Here is a 16,423-nt window from a genome sequence, read left to right as displayed (position 1 = left end):
TATAGGTCTTTTGTAGCCCATTTGAAAGGATGGGGATGATAAAGAGTGCTTTTTAGTAGACAGTATGTATGTCTTTTGTAGATCTTTTGAGAGGCATATGTGTCATTTTTGTGATGATAAAGAGTACATTTCAACATACACTATACTAGTCTTTTGTAAACCTTTTGAGATGCATGTCATTTTTGTGCTACTTCATTGTATTGTGACAAATAAAAATAATGTTATGTTACTATATATCTTTGCATTACTTTTGATTCTCTCCCTCATCTATTGTGGTATAGCATGTTCGTGTTTTTTAACACTAGTATAATGATATAGCACATTCATGCTTCTGTAGCATTATCGTGAGATAAAGCATGTTTATGCTTCTCTTTGTAGCATTATCATGATATAGTACATTTGTGCTTCTATAGCACTATCGTGGCATAGCACATTCATTCTTTCGTAGCACTATCATGATTTAGCACGTTCGTGATATGTGCATGTGACCCCACGATCGTTATATAGCACGTTTGGTATATACCACGATCATGAAATAGCAATATGGTATAATAAAAATCATGTTTTTTAATTTGTATTTGTCTATATAGTGATAATATATTTAAATCTTTAACTAGCTTTACCGCTGTAATTTTAACGTTTTCCTTGATGTTGTTTTAGACATTCTCATATCGACAAAAGCTCCAAAATGGAAGCCGACGATACATGCCCTCAAAACAAATGAAATTATAGTTCAAAGCATCGATGCTGCTGAGGCCTAGCTTGTTGTAGTGTACACACACACACACACACACACACACACACACACACACACACACACACACACACACACACACACACACACTGTGTGTGTTATCACAAATCAACACTTAGTTGAACTAAATAAACAATGAAACAGCTTGATTAATGGAGATGAATTTTGGATTAAGAATACAAATTTAAAATTTGAAGTTTGACACGCAAGGAGTCCTCAAAAGAGCAAAGGCTTATTATCTATATCCATCTAGTTGAAAAACCAATCCTTCAAGAGAGCAAAGCTCTGTTACCTGCCATCCTCCAAAAAGCATGGATAATAACTAACCATGTCCACTTTTTTAACAAAAGAGAATGCAATATTTTTATTCATGGACTTTTACTACAAGTATGTGAAGCCATTCATGTCTTTAAATAGCAATGGGTAGTGAATTCAAATCGAGGGGGCGTTAAATAGATAGCCTCCTCTATCTCACCTCAACCTCAACCCTTACGAAAGTTCTACAAAACGCTAAGGAGTTTATCTATCTTAGAAATATTGAATTTTTAAAGTTATTTTTGCTCCCATGTGGATGTTAGATCCATAGTCTATCTCATGTAAAATTACTAAGGTAATAAACACACTCAGCTTCATAGGATCTTATTTGATTTGTATATAGAAGATTTAAATGTACTTTCGTGTAAACTAGGTTTTTTTTTCTAGTGCACTATTTCAAGTCACAAATCATACTGCAAGGTTGCTAGAGTTAAAACACTAATCATATGCACTAGCATGTTTTAAACATCGAAATAATTGGGACCTTTAAAGGTTTGGACTTCAAAATAATGCAATGTTCCTTTGTGCAACTCCTCAGACCAAGTAGCAATTACAAGGTTTTAGGCTTTTGGTTTTCCTAGCTTTCTCTAGTGAGAATACCTGAGGCAAAAGGTGCAAGCTATCACACAAGTGTTGTACGGCTCCCCATAAATGAGACATCACTTATTAGAGAAAAAGCCAAAAGAATGCATAAATAGTAGATGTTACATGAATGTATCCCCTTAGCTTAAATAGTAGATACTCCGTAGATATTGCATGAATGTATCCCCTTAGCTTAACTATATGCACCCAAATTTCACTTTTAAGCTTTTTGACCATCTTGACATTTTTTGGCATTTGTTGTAAATAAGGAACTCTATTTATTAAGCTACATGTAACACTACATACACATGAATATTAAAAAATCATTCTATCACTCTCCCTTATAAAATACCCTCCTTTTTTTTTCTCAAGAAAAAGTGTATGGACCTTCATCTATACTTTGCTTTTCTTTTGACTTGTACCCTTGATTACTTCAACATCCCAAAGGTATCTTTGGTTACATCTTGAGGATAAAGCATGCACTCTACCACTACTTCATCCCAAAGGTATCTTTTAGGTTACATCTTGAGGATAAAGCATGCACACTACCACTTGCTCAACCACGAAGTAATGTCATGGGAAAAATATAAGTAGATAAATGATGCATGCTTGTTAAAGGTTCCAAAGAGGCATTATCTTTACACCAAGGTTCTTTATTATTGAGTTGGAGACTTATGGACCTAACACTTGGTGTCTTGCCTAAGATATGGAAATGAACTAGCTTTTAAATCTTACACAAGTTTGGCCATTAGAATTTAAGGGATCTTTTAGTGCAAAAGTTAAAATAATTATTTGAACAACATTTACATATTTTGATGAGTGCATGTTTTAAACACCATATTATTCTGATTACTTTTAAACTTTGCATTAAGAATAATGAAATCAAACGGTGGCGTGCGCGCCCGCCGGGAAAAACGATTACTAATCAAGGGGGCTGGAGGGGTGGGGTGTGGCTATTCGCGCGCTGGGTTTGCGTGCGGGAACAAATGCAGCAGCAGTCCATGAAGCCACAGGGGTTTTACGTGAAGGATCACAAGGGGGTTTACGTGTAGGATCTTCTACTGTGCTAAGAGGACACGGAGAACTTGGCTGGCAAGCGATATACAGGGTAACAAGAGTCACTGAGAGAAAGGGAGAGAGAGAGAGGAACAAGGGCAAGAAATAACAAGGGTGGGGGGCTGCGGGCTGGCCCGTGTGAGACAGACAGCAAGCAAGCAAAGATCAGAGGAGATGATAATGCAACGAGGTATGCTGCTTGAACTCACTTTCTGTGCCTTCGTATTTGATGAGATCTCTGAACTGTCGCGGCGCTTTGTTTGTGTGCACGTGTTACTCGTTTTTTGACGTCGGGTGGCAACTCTCTTTTTTTTTTTTGGGTTTAATTATTGCCGTTTTCCAGACACACACACACAGACAGAGATGGTGATGTGGCCACCACCATGGCTCTTTTTCCTTTGTTTTTTTTTTTCGCCTATCGCACGACGCCCACACCCGCTATATTTAGCAGGCCGGGCACCTTCCCCCTCCATGATTGACGATGAGAAATATAGGCTGACGAGGCGTTATAAGTACCCCTTCTTCCAGGTCTTCATTCGCACACGCAAACTCCTCCTCTCTGCCTGTGCGCCAATCTCTTGCATCCTGAACCCCTCGTTCCTTCACCGCCCCCGCCCTTGCAGACACCAGAAGCCAGGAGGACCCTGACCTCGCTGTTTTGCCTTCATCACATGGAAGCAGGTTTGATCCGCCTCGCCTCAGCGGCCCCTCTTAGTATATTTCTTGCTTGTGGTTTCATCGTTGATTGCAATTATCATGGTTGCTACCGTTGTCCTCTGCTCCAAAAGGGCTCACAGTTGCGCGCCTTGCTTTTATTTTGTTTTTGTTGCTCTCATCAGGTTTCTTCGCAACCCCTCCCCCTTTTCCTTATGTTTGCTCCAGATGCTCGCGTTGGCTTTAGACAGGGGGGTTTTTGAAGGGAGAGGATTTTAGGCCCTTCCTTTAGCAAAGCCCTTTTGCCACTTTCAAGTAGCTTGACCTTTGCAGGCCCGGGAGAGGCGTTTTTGCTTTGCTCCAAAAGAAGGGCGACGCTTACAAGGCAAGAGGAAGGAGTCAAGCTCTTTTTCACAGAGGGATGGAGGACAGATAGAAACAAATGGGAACCTTTGTTCATACGGGAGCCTGCATCCTTTCATTATAAAACGTCTCTGGGTATCCGTTCATGATAACACCCCTTTGTGTTTTGCAGGGAATCGTTTATGATAGCACCACTCTGGGCATCCTCACCCCTTATGTCTGCAGGGGTGAATGGCGAGATCCTTTCATGATAACATCCCTTTGGGTCTGCAGGGAATTGAATAACTGCAACGATCTTGCCGTCTTCCATCATATGGAGGATGAGGCTATGCCATCCTTCATCGTATGTAGATATGAGACATAAACTGAAGTACATATCATGTAATAGAAGTCTCCCTTGACATGTGCTGGCCAGATCAAGGTTTTCTTTGACTTCGGCTCGTCGATCTTTTATTTGTATCTTCAAGGGTTGCCCCTAAATTCTTCATTTGTGTATTTATCTACTTCATATTAAGGGTACCCCACTGGCTTGGCCTAGTAAAAAATGACCAACACCTTATTTTACCATATGTTTTGTAAGAAATAGTTTCCTTATCATGGAAGGGGATTTTGATATATTTGTAAGCAGGGAAGGCTGATTGTCGTCCAATGGGATGTGGCCTATCTCGGCCATCTTGTTGCTTTGATCAAAGTGTTCAAAGTGTAAGCAGTTCGATTTGCAATTTCACTTGTGTTGATTCAGAAAGTTATTGCAGGTGTATTCGGAGATTCTCCCGTTTGACATCAATTTAGCTACTTTCCAATCACAATATTTCATATATCTCTATGTAAAAGAACAAAGCACTTTTTGATCACTTCTCCTCTTTTTCCTGAAGGCATTACAGTCACATGCAAATCACATCGTGGGAGGCTGTGAAGAGAGTGAACAGTGAGGAGATTTTACTGCTCAAAAGATCCAAGAGAGTATGAACAAGTAGCCACTGTCATACACACTAACCACGTTATGAGGTGTGAATCCCTTTGCACCGGGTGATGTACTAGTCAGGGAGCAGAACGTATGGTCTCTAAAAGACAGGAGCAGTAGCACTCCCTAAACTAGCATTCCTCTTGTCCTTCTGGTGCTTTGAGTAGGCATGCCCATCACATCCTTCTGTGAATCATGAATGTAGCTAGTGTCAGCCCTTAGTTCAGAGTGCCTTAAAACCCTTTTTTCCAAGCTTATTTTGGGCGTTTCCAATTATGCGACCATCATAGGGCATTTTGCCTGTCAAGATTTTGTGTATTGACCTAGGCCCCCCAACATCACCAACATCAATGTTAAAACTGTGCAAAAGCTGAGTCGTCCTTAACTCGGCATCAAAACATCATTTTGACAGTTCACTCCTTTCATGTATACAAAGCATGTATAAAAAGCAATAGTTCTTTTCTGGGGTCAGTTCTACAGGGCTGTCAAAGTTCCTGGGTCACGCATTACAGAATTCTTCCGACTACCTTATCCATGCCTTGTAAATAAACGCCTATTCACGTAGTCTCAGATCACTATACATTAATGTACTTTGGCATGCATATAGTTCTGTTCACCATTGATATCAGATGCTCATGGGCATTAGAATATAAAATGTTGTTTGGAAGGGCTTTTTTCTCCAAGGGCCCATGGTTTCATCTGTGTATATGTGAGAGGTGCTTCCTTACTTCCACCTTACCTCACCTTGCGATTCTTTGATCATCCACGATCAAAGCCCTTACTTGCCCTTGTAATCGTATTTGCGTCATGCTTCAGCAAATTCTTTTTCTGTTTTTACTGTTTCTGTAATATAACACGAGTTGTGCCTCAAAAGATGTAGAGTATTGGAGGGGCAACATTCAACATTTGCCAGGGTACAGAAGCATGTACGGTGCTGACTACTTTGCAGGGACTACGCGGCATAAAATGGAAATGCATCGCTTGCTTCTGCTTTATGCTAGCTGATGTAGAGTAGCAGGTGTGCCAGTCAAATTCAGCATGCTAACCATAATAAGACCTTGGGTGCAGATCAAGGAGCAAGGTTTAGTTACTGCAGCTGAGTTTCTAAAGAGGTCGCGTTTTAATTTTGGGATGTATTTTGAGAGGGTTCTTTTTGTGTCACTTTCCCTCCCCAATCTTGCATAGATTAAATTGTTTCTAAATGTTTGAAGGCTTGTTTCTACTGGTAACTCTTCAGTCATGGAATTGTTTCTTTTCACTCCTGAAGACCAGCTTTCACTTGTTTTGAAGGTGACTTGCTGTATAGCAGTTATTTTATTTCTTCATGGAAGAGCATTAGAGGTGTGGTGCAGATGTTTCTGAGGTAGATTTCAAGCCCAGAGAAGGATTTTTTTCTGTGCAAACAAGAGAAAACCTTCAATCTTGATCTGGGTAATTGCAATGCTTTCATTCTCCTAGGCTTTCAAAACTGGGTTCTATGGTGCAGCTAAGTCTGTATAGATCAATGCTTAGCAAAGTGACCGTACTTCGATGCTTCTACAGCAGCCTGTAAAATCACTGCAGTGAGGACTCGCAGATGGGTGATTTGTCAGTAGTGGGTCTTCAACATTTGCGTAGGATGGTAGCGGGTATTACACGATGTGACCAGCATGATCCAAGACCATTTCCATGTTGTGTTTTGGTTCCTAGAGATTATCGTGTTATTTCCTTCAACAATACACTCAATTCAAGCTCTACTGATGGCATTGGCCTGTCATCACTTATGGTGGACACAAATGCAGGTTGTAGGAGTGAATGTGTTAATATTCATATTTTGAAATCAAAGCATGGCCACTTTGATTTGGTATTGATAGACACCGTACCTGCAGTTGAGCTTCTTTCAGTGAGCATATCAATCACCAAAGCGTTATTTATGGTTAGGCAAAGTAACGTCCGAATGGGCAGGTGTAATGTTAAGGGTAGGTATCACCTGGTTGGGAGTATCCGACTAAAACACCGAAGGTAAGAGGACTTGTAGGTAAGTTGTTGTATTTCTTTGAGGGCCATCATGATATGGTTTTACGCATGCTGAATTTATGAATTTCTGGGGAGTAGTTGCCTGTTAGCAGAAAGGCCCATGACTGATGAGCAAATATTAGAGTTTGGGTGGTTATAATTGGAGTTGGTATGTGAAAGTTATGCCAATTTTTTGGCAAATCAATCTTAGAAGAAGATTTGTAATGCGCACTTAACCATTCTAGATGGGGCTTCAAGTCCTTCTAGGCACTCAATCTGTGCACGCAGAAAATCTCACTCACAAGCACGCATGGACGGCAGACTTACTGTACATACATACATGTGTATGTGTGTGCACCTGATTATGCACAATGCTTGACGTTGATATACGACTTGATGCTCTATGTAAGTTTGGTACATGAGTCATGGTTTCTCTATCACATGCCCAAACCACTTTTTTTATGGCATATGTTGTGGGAGAGATCGATGATTATGAGATACATACTCAAAGTTATCATTCCAAAGAGTAAAAAAAGGCACTCTTGAGGCCTGTTTTGAACATGCTCTTGGTTAATCCATAACAAATGCGGTTCTCACTGATGTGATTGATTAGCGTAGTTTGAATGGTTTGCCTCAGGCCAAAATTTTGGCTGTTGGGTTAGATGTTGAGGGTTCAACCTTCAGTACATGTTTTTCAACATCTCAAAGGGATTTTTTATTCCATAAGTTACAGAATTTATTGAAACTTTAGCACTACTTAAACCAACTTTCCTCACCGAGAGTTTTATTTCAAATTGGGGTGGTTGTAGGTTTTGCAGACTTTTGTTTATATAAAGTTCTGGGGTTGTGCTTCTGCTTTGCCTCGCCTTTTAAATGCTTTATGTTAAAAAATAAAATAAAATAAATCATCGTGCTTTCTAACTTGGTTCTCAAGATTAGAGGTGGACTCTATAGTCACAATGTGTGAGATCAGGAGAACTATGAACTTGCAGCATGCAGTATTTGTGTTACCCAGTGCAGTTTGGGAGACCTGTCAGGTTTTGAGTGATACGTTTCACAAAAAGGTATTCATACAATGTTCTGAAATATTAGGAGTTACTTTTTTGTGCTCATTTGTGTCTTAACACTTAATCCTGCATTCCACAACCCTGCAACTTTCCTTGGTTCATCTGTTTTCTATGATACAGAAAGTCTTGATGCAGGCCCCATTCTCTTTGTAAAGAGAGGCTGCCTTGTTTTTTTTTTTTTTGGACTTTTATATTGGCAGACATCACTTTAGGGAAGGAAGGCAGTGAGAAGCCTTGGACAGCTGATTATGGTGAGAATGCTGATGTTGGTGATAAGGTATTAAAGTGGGTTCTAAATAATGTGATTTGGGCTAAAAATCAAGTTCTAAGGTACATATTCTTGATTCAGAGCTAGAAGTTGAAGGCCAATAAAAGGCATCAAGAGAAAGATGGCATTAGTTGTTTGTAAGTAGTGGGGATGTCGTAGTATCTAGTCCATACTATGCATGATGGAGTTGATGGTTTATTGTCTTGTAGATGATTACCATGAGGTTATAAATCACACTTTCTTATAAGGTGAATGTGGGCATGTTCTTGGATTCATCTAGGTATATATATATACCAACTACGATCTGGGTTTACTCATCCTCTGATGGCTATATTATCATGTATGGGAACTTGGCATCCATAGAGCCCCTCATGCTCACCCTTGAGCTGGAGATCTAGAGAGTTGAGACGTCTAGAGGCATGGCTTGCACGTGCAAACACCCCTTAGGTGTGTCGCATGGAGTAGTCCCTGCCAGACCATGAGTCCAGGGCTGGAATGATCAATCCCCTTGAACTGCTCCAATAGTTGACTTGTATAGTCCTCCTATAAACCAGGAGCTTTAATTAGCCTAATGCCTCATTAACCCCTAGACCTTCCAGGAAGATGCCCCATCCTAGCGCCCAGGTTAACCAAACCCCAGGTTAGACCTGTCAACCAACATAAGTCAGGAAGATGAAACTGACTTTGAGCTCAAATATATGTAAGCTTTTAGCTTCTTTTGCTTGAGATGGGGGACCAAGAAGATGGGGTAATGTGACGTCCCAGGTAGGACATAATTTGAGGTGGGCAGGAGACTAAGAAGATGTGGTAATGTGACGTCCCAGGTAGGACATAATTTGAGGTGTCATAAATTTCAAAATATCTTTTAGGAGCTTGCATGAATATCTCTTGGAAATTTAAACGAGGAGATTGAAGCCTCTCTAAGCTCATCTCTCAACTTACCATTATCACATTCCTTATCTCCTTGCATGTCATGTAAGGTGATTCACAATTATGATCTGGAGTTGTAAGGTAAAAATTTACACTTTTGTAGTAATAAACTCAGTACCCATGTTTAGTAGCTATGTCTCCTCCTTGGCTCCTTACCTCGTTCATTTTTTTACAGTTCTACAGATGTGCAATTGCGTTTGCAGCCTTCAAGGTTCGAAGGCTTAAAGCAGACGTTTCAGCTTTGATTCCAAGAATTTCCAAGTGATGAGAGTGGGAAAGGTATATGGATCATGGCCAAGATTTTGCGGTCACAAGAGTATTTAATCAGCTCACAAAGTCACCTTCTAGATTACAAGTAGAACTCATGGGCATTGGATATATTAAATTTGGGATTTAATCTGGTCCAGGAGGATAGTATGATAAATTTTTGAGCTTTATTTTTTTGACATGGTTTTGCAAATAGGGATAAACCAAATATAAAGATGGTTGGCCAGTTATGATTTCAACTTTCTCAAAGAAGTGAGGTGTCCTTGCAGTGGATGTTTTCACAGTTCAAAGTGTGGCCTGATTTTTCAATGGAGTCGTCTGAGGAGAAATGAAACTCTTGGAAAGTAGAGATTTCCGAGGAGTGTATTTTCTTAATCTTTTCTTCGTACCTACCAATGATTAACTTCTAATCTAGCATTGGTAAGGTCTAAGGCCTTTATGATAAATTAGTCATAGGACACAGAAAGGAGCTATGGGCACAAGGCCTTTGTGGACCTGATGCTGCTGTAGTAAGTAAGAGGGACGTGGGGTTTTGGTTATGAATCTGTACTAGCTCCTCCTTTTAGTTGTTGCCTTGTTTTGTCGTGTTTGCAGACGGTTCACAAAGCAATCACCTAAACATTGGGGGACCATGGCATGGGCAGAAATATATCTGTTGTGTTATTGTAAATTTGACTTGTAAACCTCTCTATGAGCGTATAAATGCACTCAGCAGGTAACATTTCACAAGGGGTTAATGCTATCTTTGATGACTTGGAGGAAGAAATCTCTTTTCTGCGGGGATTTAAAGATATTGAATAAGGCTTTTGTGCTTTATATTGAAAGGATCTTTTAGCAATCAGGTACCCATATGGTGATAGAAGTATGCTACTTTTTTGGATTGTTGGAAGGTAGCTTTTGGGCGTAGCCGTGTCAGAGATTTATCTGACCTGCCTACTTTCTCAAAGGACTTGAACAGTCATCAGGGATGCATCCCTTCTCTTTCATGCAGGTTAAGAGAGAGAGAGAGAGGGAGAGAGAGAGCATGATCAAATCTGCCTATTTTGACCAGGTGAAACAAGAGGCTGTTGTAGCTCTGGACATCAGGTTGGCATCCTTTGGAGGCCGTCTTTTCCAATAGATGAAGAGCTTCATGCATCTTGCCTTGGTTAGCTACACAATCAACTAGTATGTTATAAGTCGCAGTACTAGGGCTGCGCTCCTCCTGCACGAGAGCAATTGTGGACGGGACAATGTCGAATTTCTTTTTCTGGACAAGCCCAGAAAGAAAACGGTTGTAGCTCACTGTGTCTGGCCGGCATTTCATATCTGGCATTTGATCAAGCAATGTCAAGTTATCTATCTTGCCTTCCTTTGGGAGCTAGCCAGTAAATATATTGCAGGTTATAGTAGAGGGTTTGTGTCTCTTCTCCATCATGTGAGCCAAAGTGGAAAGGCCGCCTTCCCTCTACCCACCTGTTGTATGTCACTGTATTTTGCCGGCATTGCATTGTGCTCATTTCCTCGAGCAGCTCCAAAGCTCTGTCTACCTCAACCTTGTTAGCCAGCCAATCAACAACTAACAAGGTACAAGCTTGCTTGCCCTCTTTAGCAAGCCAACCATGAGCAGTGTATGTAAATGCATCGCCCATGCATCTCTTCTCCATCATAAAAGAGACGTTAGCTCTTTGCCTTCGTCTGCTTAAGAAGCCCTGATATCATAATATTACAGCTGCGCGATGTGAAAACTCAAAAATAGTTGTCCTGGTGTGAGCTGCAAGATGGAGCTGATCGGTGCCCAAGACTGCTGTTCGCCTGTGATCCATGAGAGTCCACCAATGGAGTGCCTACAGATGGGAGCAGAATCAGCAGCTTGTTGCAAATGGGATTGTTGAAAAGAAGGGGATGGGAACGCCATTGAAATGATGTTTGCCATAATATCAGAAAGTGATCAGTAACAAACTTCCGACTATTAAACGAAGGCTTAATCAGACCAGGAGAGGTAGCTGGTGGAGCATAAACAGAAAATGGCATTTTGAATAAACAGTTGCCATTTGCTGGTGACTATGAACCACCAGGAAGGTCATCTATAAGATCTTTTCGGTATTGGCTGTTCCCAAGCTCTCCATCCCTCTGTGAAAGGGTCATTTTGTATGACTTTGAAAGCCGTCTGGGAAGAGGACATGAGCAGCAGTTGGGCTAAGTGGTTGCTGTTCATGGCATATAGTTAGAGGCTGGAGGAAGGGCCAGCCCTTCCCACTTATGAAGGTACATCTAATCTGAAGATGAGTTGTGTGTTTTGATTATAAAAGGAAGAACCATTTGGATTTACCCACAAAGCTAGGCCTGCCGATGACCTGTTGGCATATGTGCCTGCATCGTCAGAAAAGTACCCTTGTTTACGATTTTTATTTGGAGACTGATACCTTGGAAATAATATACAGATGGGTTTAACTACCTTTCAACTTTTCAACCCACTATTGTCATCTTGAGAAAACCTGCACCATGAGCTACATATACATTGTATTAGCTATTCCAAACTGTACCAAGGGTCAGCCAAACACACTCTCTGGCTTGTCTTTGCTGCTCCAAGAATTGATTGTGCGACGTAAGGACACCCTACAGTACTTGCTTCGTTTCAATCAAGGCCCGTGTTTGTTGGTCCACAATCTGGTTTGCAAATCTAAGCGCCATAATCAGCAAGCTATTGCTACTTGCTGCAAATTGTGGTCATAACTGAGTAAGAAGCCCAGGAAAAAACAAATTACAACTTAGATAGATTGCCAAGTACCTAAATCTAAACTTTAGTATGCATGCATTTATAATATCACTTCGCTTGTACAACCAGCAAAAGATGTGTTGCTAATCCAGTATGCATGTTGAAAGGGAGAACACCTTACAGCGGCTGAATGGACAACCAACCTGACACCAGCCCCCTGCTCCTAAAAGAACCAAGGCGGGTGCCCAAGAATGTGCGGAATGCCCAAGGGTACTATGATGACATCATCATTGTCTGGGTACCAAGCATCAGCAAAAGAAGGAAACCTCGCCATTGACTGCGGCTTAGAGCACGTGTAACAAGTGTTAACAGAAATATGTGCAAATACCACGAGTTTGCTACCTCAAAAAATATGAGGAATCAAGGGGAAAGATCCTCTCACACAAAAGGCATGGCTGGACTTTGTCAAAGTTAAAGGAAAATAGTGGTTGCACTACTATCCAAATAGGGTGGCTTAAATGCTGGTATCCTCCCCTGGTGACTGTCAGAAAGAAAGAAAGAAAGAAAGATATATTAACGTCTCCTAAAGGCCGAAATGGCCCATGAGACCAAAACAAGGTACAACTGATGATGATGATGTCTCATCATAACAAATCTGAAAGAAAGAATGAAAATAGTAACATCCTAGAATGAAAATAGTAACATCCTAAGAGAGGTAAGAGCTGAAAGCTGAAAGCTGAACTGCTGAATCGTAGTGGTAAACTCCTCCGGTGGTGGGCAATGATGGCTCGAATCTGTCGATGGTGAGGGAGTCGACACAATTCAGAGAAGAAGAATTGTGTTTTCTGTTAGACCTTCAAGACAGCTTTCTTCTGCTTTTACTGTGCATTTTGCTGGCATATTGTAAAGAAGAACTGTATTCGTTTTTTCTGGTTTTTTGACTATTTCGTAGGAGTAATTCAAACTCGTCTCTTAATTAAAAACACGTTAAACCTGTAAGTATAACTTGTGGAATTTCTTCTCTCTGCTACTTGATTGAGCATGCTTGGATTTAACGAGTACTTCAAACCTGTGCCTTTGTTTTAGACAAGTTAAAGCTGTATTATATTTTGTGGGATTTCTTTTCTCTGCTAGTCCATAGTGCATGCTTGGATTTAACAGTTACTCTCTCCTTGACAAGACTGTCACTTCTGAAATTTTTATGCTCTGAACAGGTGAGCAAGGTTTTGGTTCCAGAGGTTTGGAATTTCAAGCAAGTAATAGCCAAGGTCCTGGTCCAGTCAACATGCTGATCAATTCTGACGAACGGGAAGTTTGGAATGGCTCAGGTTTTTTGGGGAACGATTCTCGCAGAAGAACATTCATGGGGGAATCTTCTCAAATGGGAGTGATGCAAAGTGTACAAAGAGTAAAACGACAAAATTGTGGAAACACTGTGCAAGGACACCACAATTTGATTTTTGGAAGCACAGACCAGGTAGGGTCTGGGTCCAATGCAACAAATGTGGAAGCTGAAGGAAACATAAGCCACTGCCCTGGGCCAATGTTCGCTGGGTTTCATGGCATGACAGATCAAGGCAACAGGAAGCTGAATGTTAGACATTTTCAAACTGGATCTGCTGAAGCTGGAAACAGCAGCTCCTCTGGTTTTTTATCCAACAATGAAAGTGCTTTAACAGAAACTTATTGCAATGCAATATTACCAGGTTCTGAAGGGGAAACTCCTCAATTTCCAGTCAGTGGTTCAATGGGTAGTTTCATGAGCAATCCTCACCCACATTTAGGTAATGGAAGCCGGAGCTGTTGTAAAAGGAAAAGCTCTATGGATGGTGTAACAGGGTCTGTGGGTTCATTAACTTTTAGAGCTTCATCTGGACAAAGGGAGACCGATTCTGCCAGGTTTTCTGGAGGAGCTGGGATGAGCAGGTCTGATGCTTTAAATCCAATGTCTTCCGATTTTTTTTCTGCTTCTATGGTCCCTGTTTGGGATGAACCACAATATCCTAGGGACACTGATGTTCGGTGTCAATCATTGAGAACCAATCTGGTGCATTATTCACAAAGTGGAAGCTCCAACAGGTACCATGGCAGGCATGTTCTTGGGCCACAAGAACTTTGTCAGTCTCCCTCCATTATACAGAGTAGCAGAGTATCATTGGCTGCTTTGCCATCTCAGACATGGATGTCTAGAAGGATGCCATCAAATGAGCATATGCCAGAATTTGCAGGGAACATTGATATTGGTCTGCCTGAGACCTCGTCATTTAGTCAAAGCAATGGCTCCTCTGCTGCTGTCACTTGGTGTGGAACCAATACTTTTATAGGGGAGACCACCAATCACCCAAGTTTTGTTGGTACATCTAGGGATTTCAACCCTGGTACTTATGTGGGGAATCATGCAAGGCATCATTCACGTGGAGCTTCAAATTGGATTGGAATTTCATCAGCTGACTGTAGGGTGGAGAACACATTCGAACCCCCAGGCAGGGTAATATCTGGCATGACAAGTAGATCTGTCCCTTTGAGAGGGTCTGCTTCACAAGTCTCTCATCTGGCACCCAACCCGTACACGTATCCATGCCCAGTTGTCCCACGGTCATCTGCACATCCTCCAGCTGTACCATTGAGCAGGCATGATAATTTCCACTCTCAAGGAGGCGTACTGCTGTTTCCTCCTCCATCATGTGCCACTACAAGCAATATGATTCTTGGGCCTCAACTAGCATTTGGAGATGCTTATCCATCATTTGCATCCATGCATGGACCAGCAATGGCACCTTTCTTTCCAGGACCCCGTGAAGGTGGGCGCGCATTACCAATGCAAAATACTAACCGCATGCCTTTTCGGGGATTACATGTTCTGCCAGCAGAGGGGATAAACCGTCAACGATTTGCATCTCATGTAAGTAGTCTTTCTCATGTTGAAATTAGCAAATGCTGCCTTTAATATTTTTTGAAAACCACTTTCAACATTGCTCTAAAATACGAGTTGGTTGAATTAAATCTTTTATTCTAGTGATGATTGATTTTTTAGGGGTTTGTTCATTGCAGGAATTGTTGGATCAGTCACTGGTGTACAATGGGGTTAATATTCATGATCAGCATAGTAACATGCGGCTGGATGTTGATAACATGTCATATGAGGTATGCAGTATATTTTTTGAATTGATTCAAACAAAAAGTTGTTGCCAATTTAATCTTTTCTTGAAATGGTGAGATCTCCCTTGGGATCTGTCTGTAAAGTCTAGACCCTAAAGGTGATATGATAGGTTTGAATACTGAAATCTAGTGTTAATTTCCCCAGGAGCTTCTTGCTTTGGAAGAAAGAATAGGTAATGTAGACACTGGGCTCTCTGAGGACAACATACAAAAGTGCTTGAAGACGAGCAAATACTCCTGTTGTGATGTGACTTCAGCAGTCCTCTCTCAGGAGAGTGAAAAAAAGTGCAGTATCTGCCAGGTTAGACTTCTAAAATCTAGCGTGCAAGTTGAGTACCTTACCTGCATTTTTTACACTTACCAGGACTGTGATGTGTGCAGGAGGAGTACGTGGAAGACGATGAGCTCGGTCAACTTGACTGTGGTCATGGTTACCACACTGCTTGCATTCAGCAGTGGTTAGTGCTGAAGAATCAGTGCCCCATTTGCAAGGCTGCAGCATATTCCGAGTCTTAGGTTTTTATACTGTTTCAATTAAGAATGCGTATTCTGCATCTTGCTCTCCACCAAGAATAAGCATCTTGTCCATCAATTCAACAATCTGTACATAATTCTTCTTAATTTCTGCAAATACTAAGGTGAAACTGGTGATTGGCGTACTTTGTAAATTTCGTGCAATAATGTTAATTGATTTCCATTTGTATCATATTTTCTGTATTAATTCTACCTCTGCTTTCTGTCTTTTCAAATGAAATGTATGGAGAGTTTTTTTTTTTCCAATTAAGAGGTTTGTTTCTTTAAGCACCCCCCTCCTTATGGTATCATGTCTGCTTTGTAGAGCGCTTTAGCACTAGGTTGACTCACCTGCCCCTAAGTTTGAGAGAGTAAGTGTTGCTGATGATGGCTGTCGTAAAGTACTACTGACCTTGGGTTGGAAGGGTCTATACTGCTGCATAGAGATTTTTTTGGTAACAGGGAAACAATCAGATTTGTAGGAGGGGTGTTGGGAGAACATATTCTATTCTAGTGCTGGCGTTCTAACCCAAGACCTGCAGCAGCTAGCTTGCAAATCAGAAAAGCCATATTAAATCCCTGAAAAGGAAATGCACCTTGCTTGCTCTTCCTTCCATTTTTTTAATTCGAGTGTGTCATGGTGTATCTAGGCTTCATTGCCATGCTACTTATCAGTAGTCACATTGTAAGAAGGTTGGGTATGTAGGCCCACACAAACACATGCATGCTTGCGTGTGAGTTTGTGTGGTGCAGTTGTGGGTCTGGGTGTTCATATGTGCGCACATTGCTTTCATTATATGTGGAAGATGTCGATGCGTGCATGCAGTACTCTTGGGGT

At 41.2% G+C, this 16,423-nt stretch overlaps 1 protein-coding gene across 1 annotated transcript; it reads left to right on the top strand.

Annotated features, from left to right (window-relative positions):
* The first annotated feature begins 3,228 nt into the window (after positions 1-3,228).
* LOC147635835 (uncharacterized) lies at positions 3,229-15,778 on the top strand. Its single transcript, XM_086801193.1, has 5 exons — positions 3,229-3,388; positions 13,128-14,815; positions 14,965-15,057; positions 15,218-15,373; positions 15,454-15,778. Exons 1-5 carry the CDS (start codon positions 3,379-3,381, stop codon positions 15,586-15,588), a joined length of 2,082 nt encoding a protein of 693 aa, XP_086657319.1. The 5' UTR covers positions 3,229-3,378; the 3' UTR covers positions 15,589-15,778.
* The last annotated feature ends 645 nt before the right edge of the window (positions 15,779-16,423 follow it).

The sequence above is a fragment of the Cibotium barometz genome, chromosome 8, assembly GCF_041138505.1.
Source record: "Cibotium barometz isolate CiBa-2024 chromosome 8, ASM4113850v1, whole genome shotgun sequence".
Taxonomy (NCBI): Eukaryota; Viridiplantae; Streptophyta; class Polypodiopsida; order Cyatheales; family Cibotiaceae; genus Cibotium; species Cibotium barometz.
This window is presented reverse-complemented; position numbering and strand designations above follow the sequence as displayed.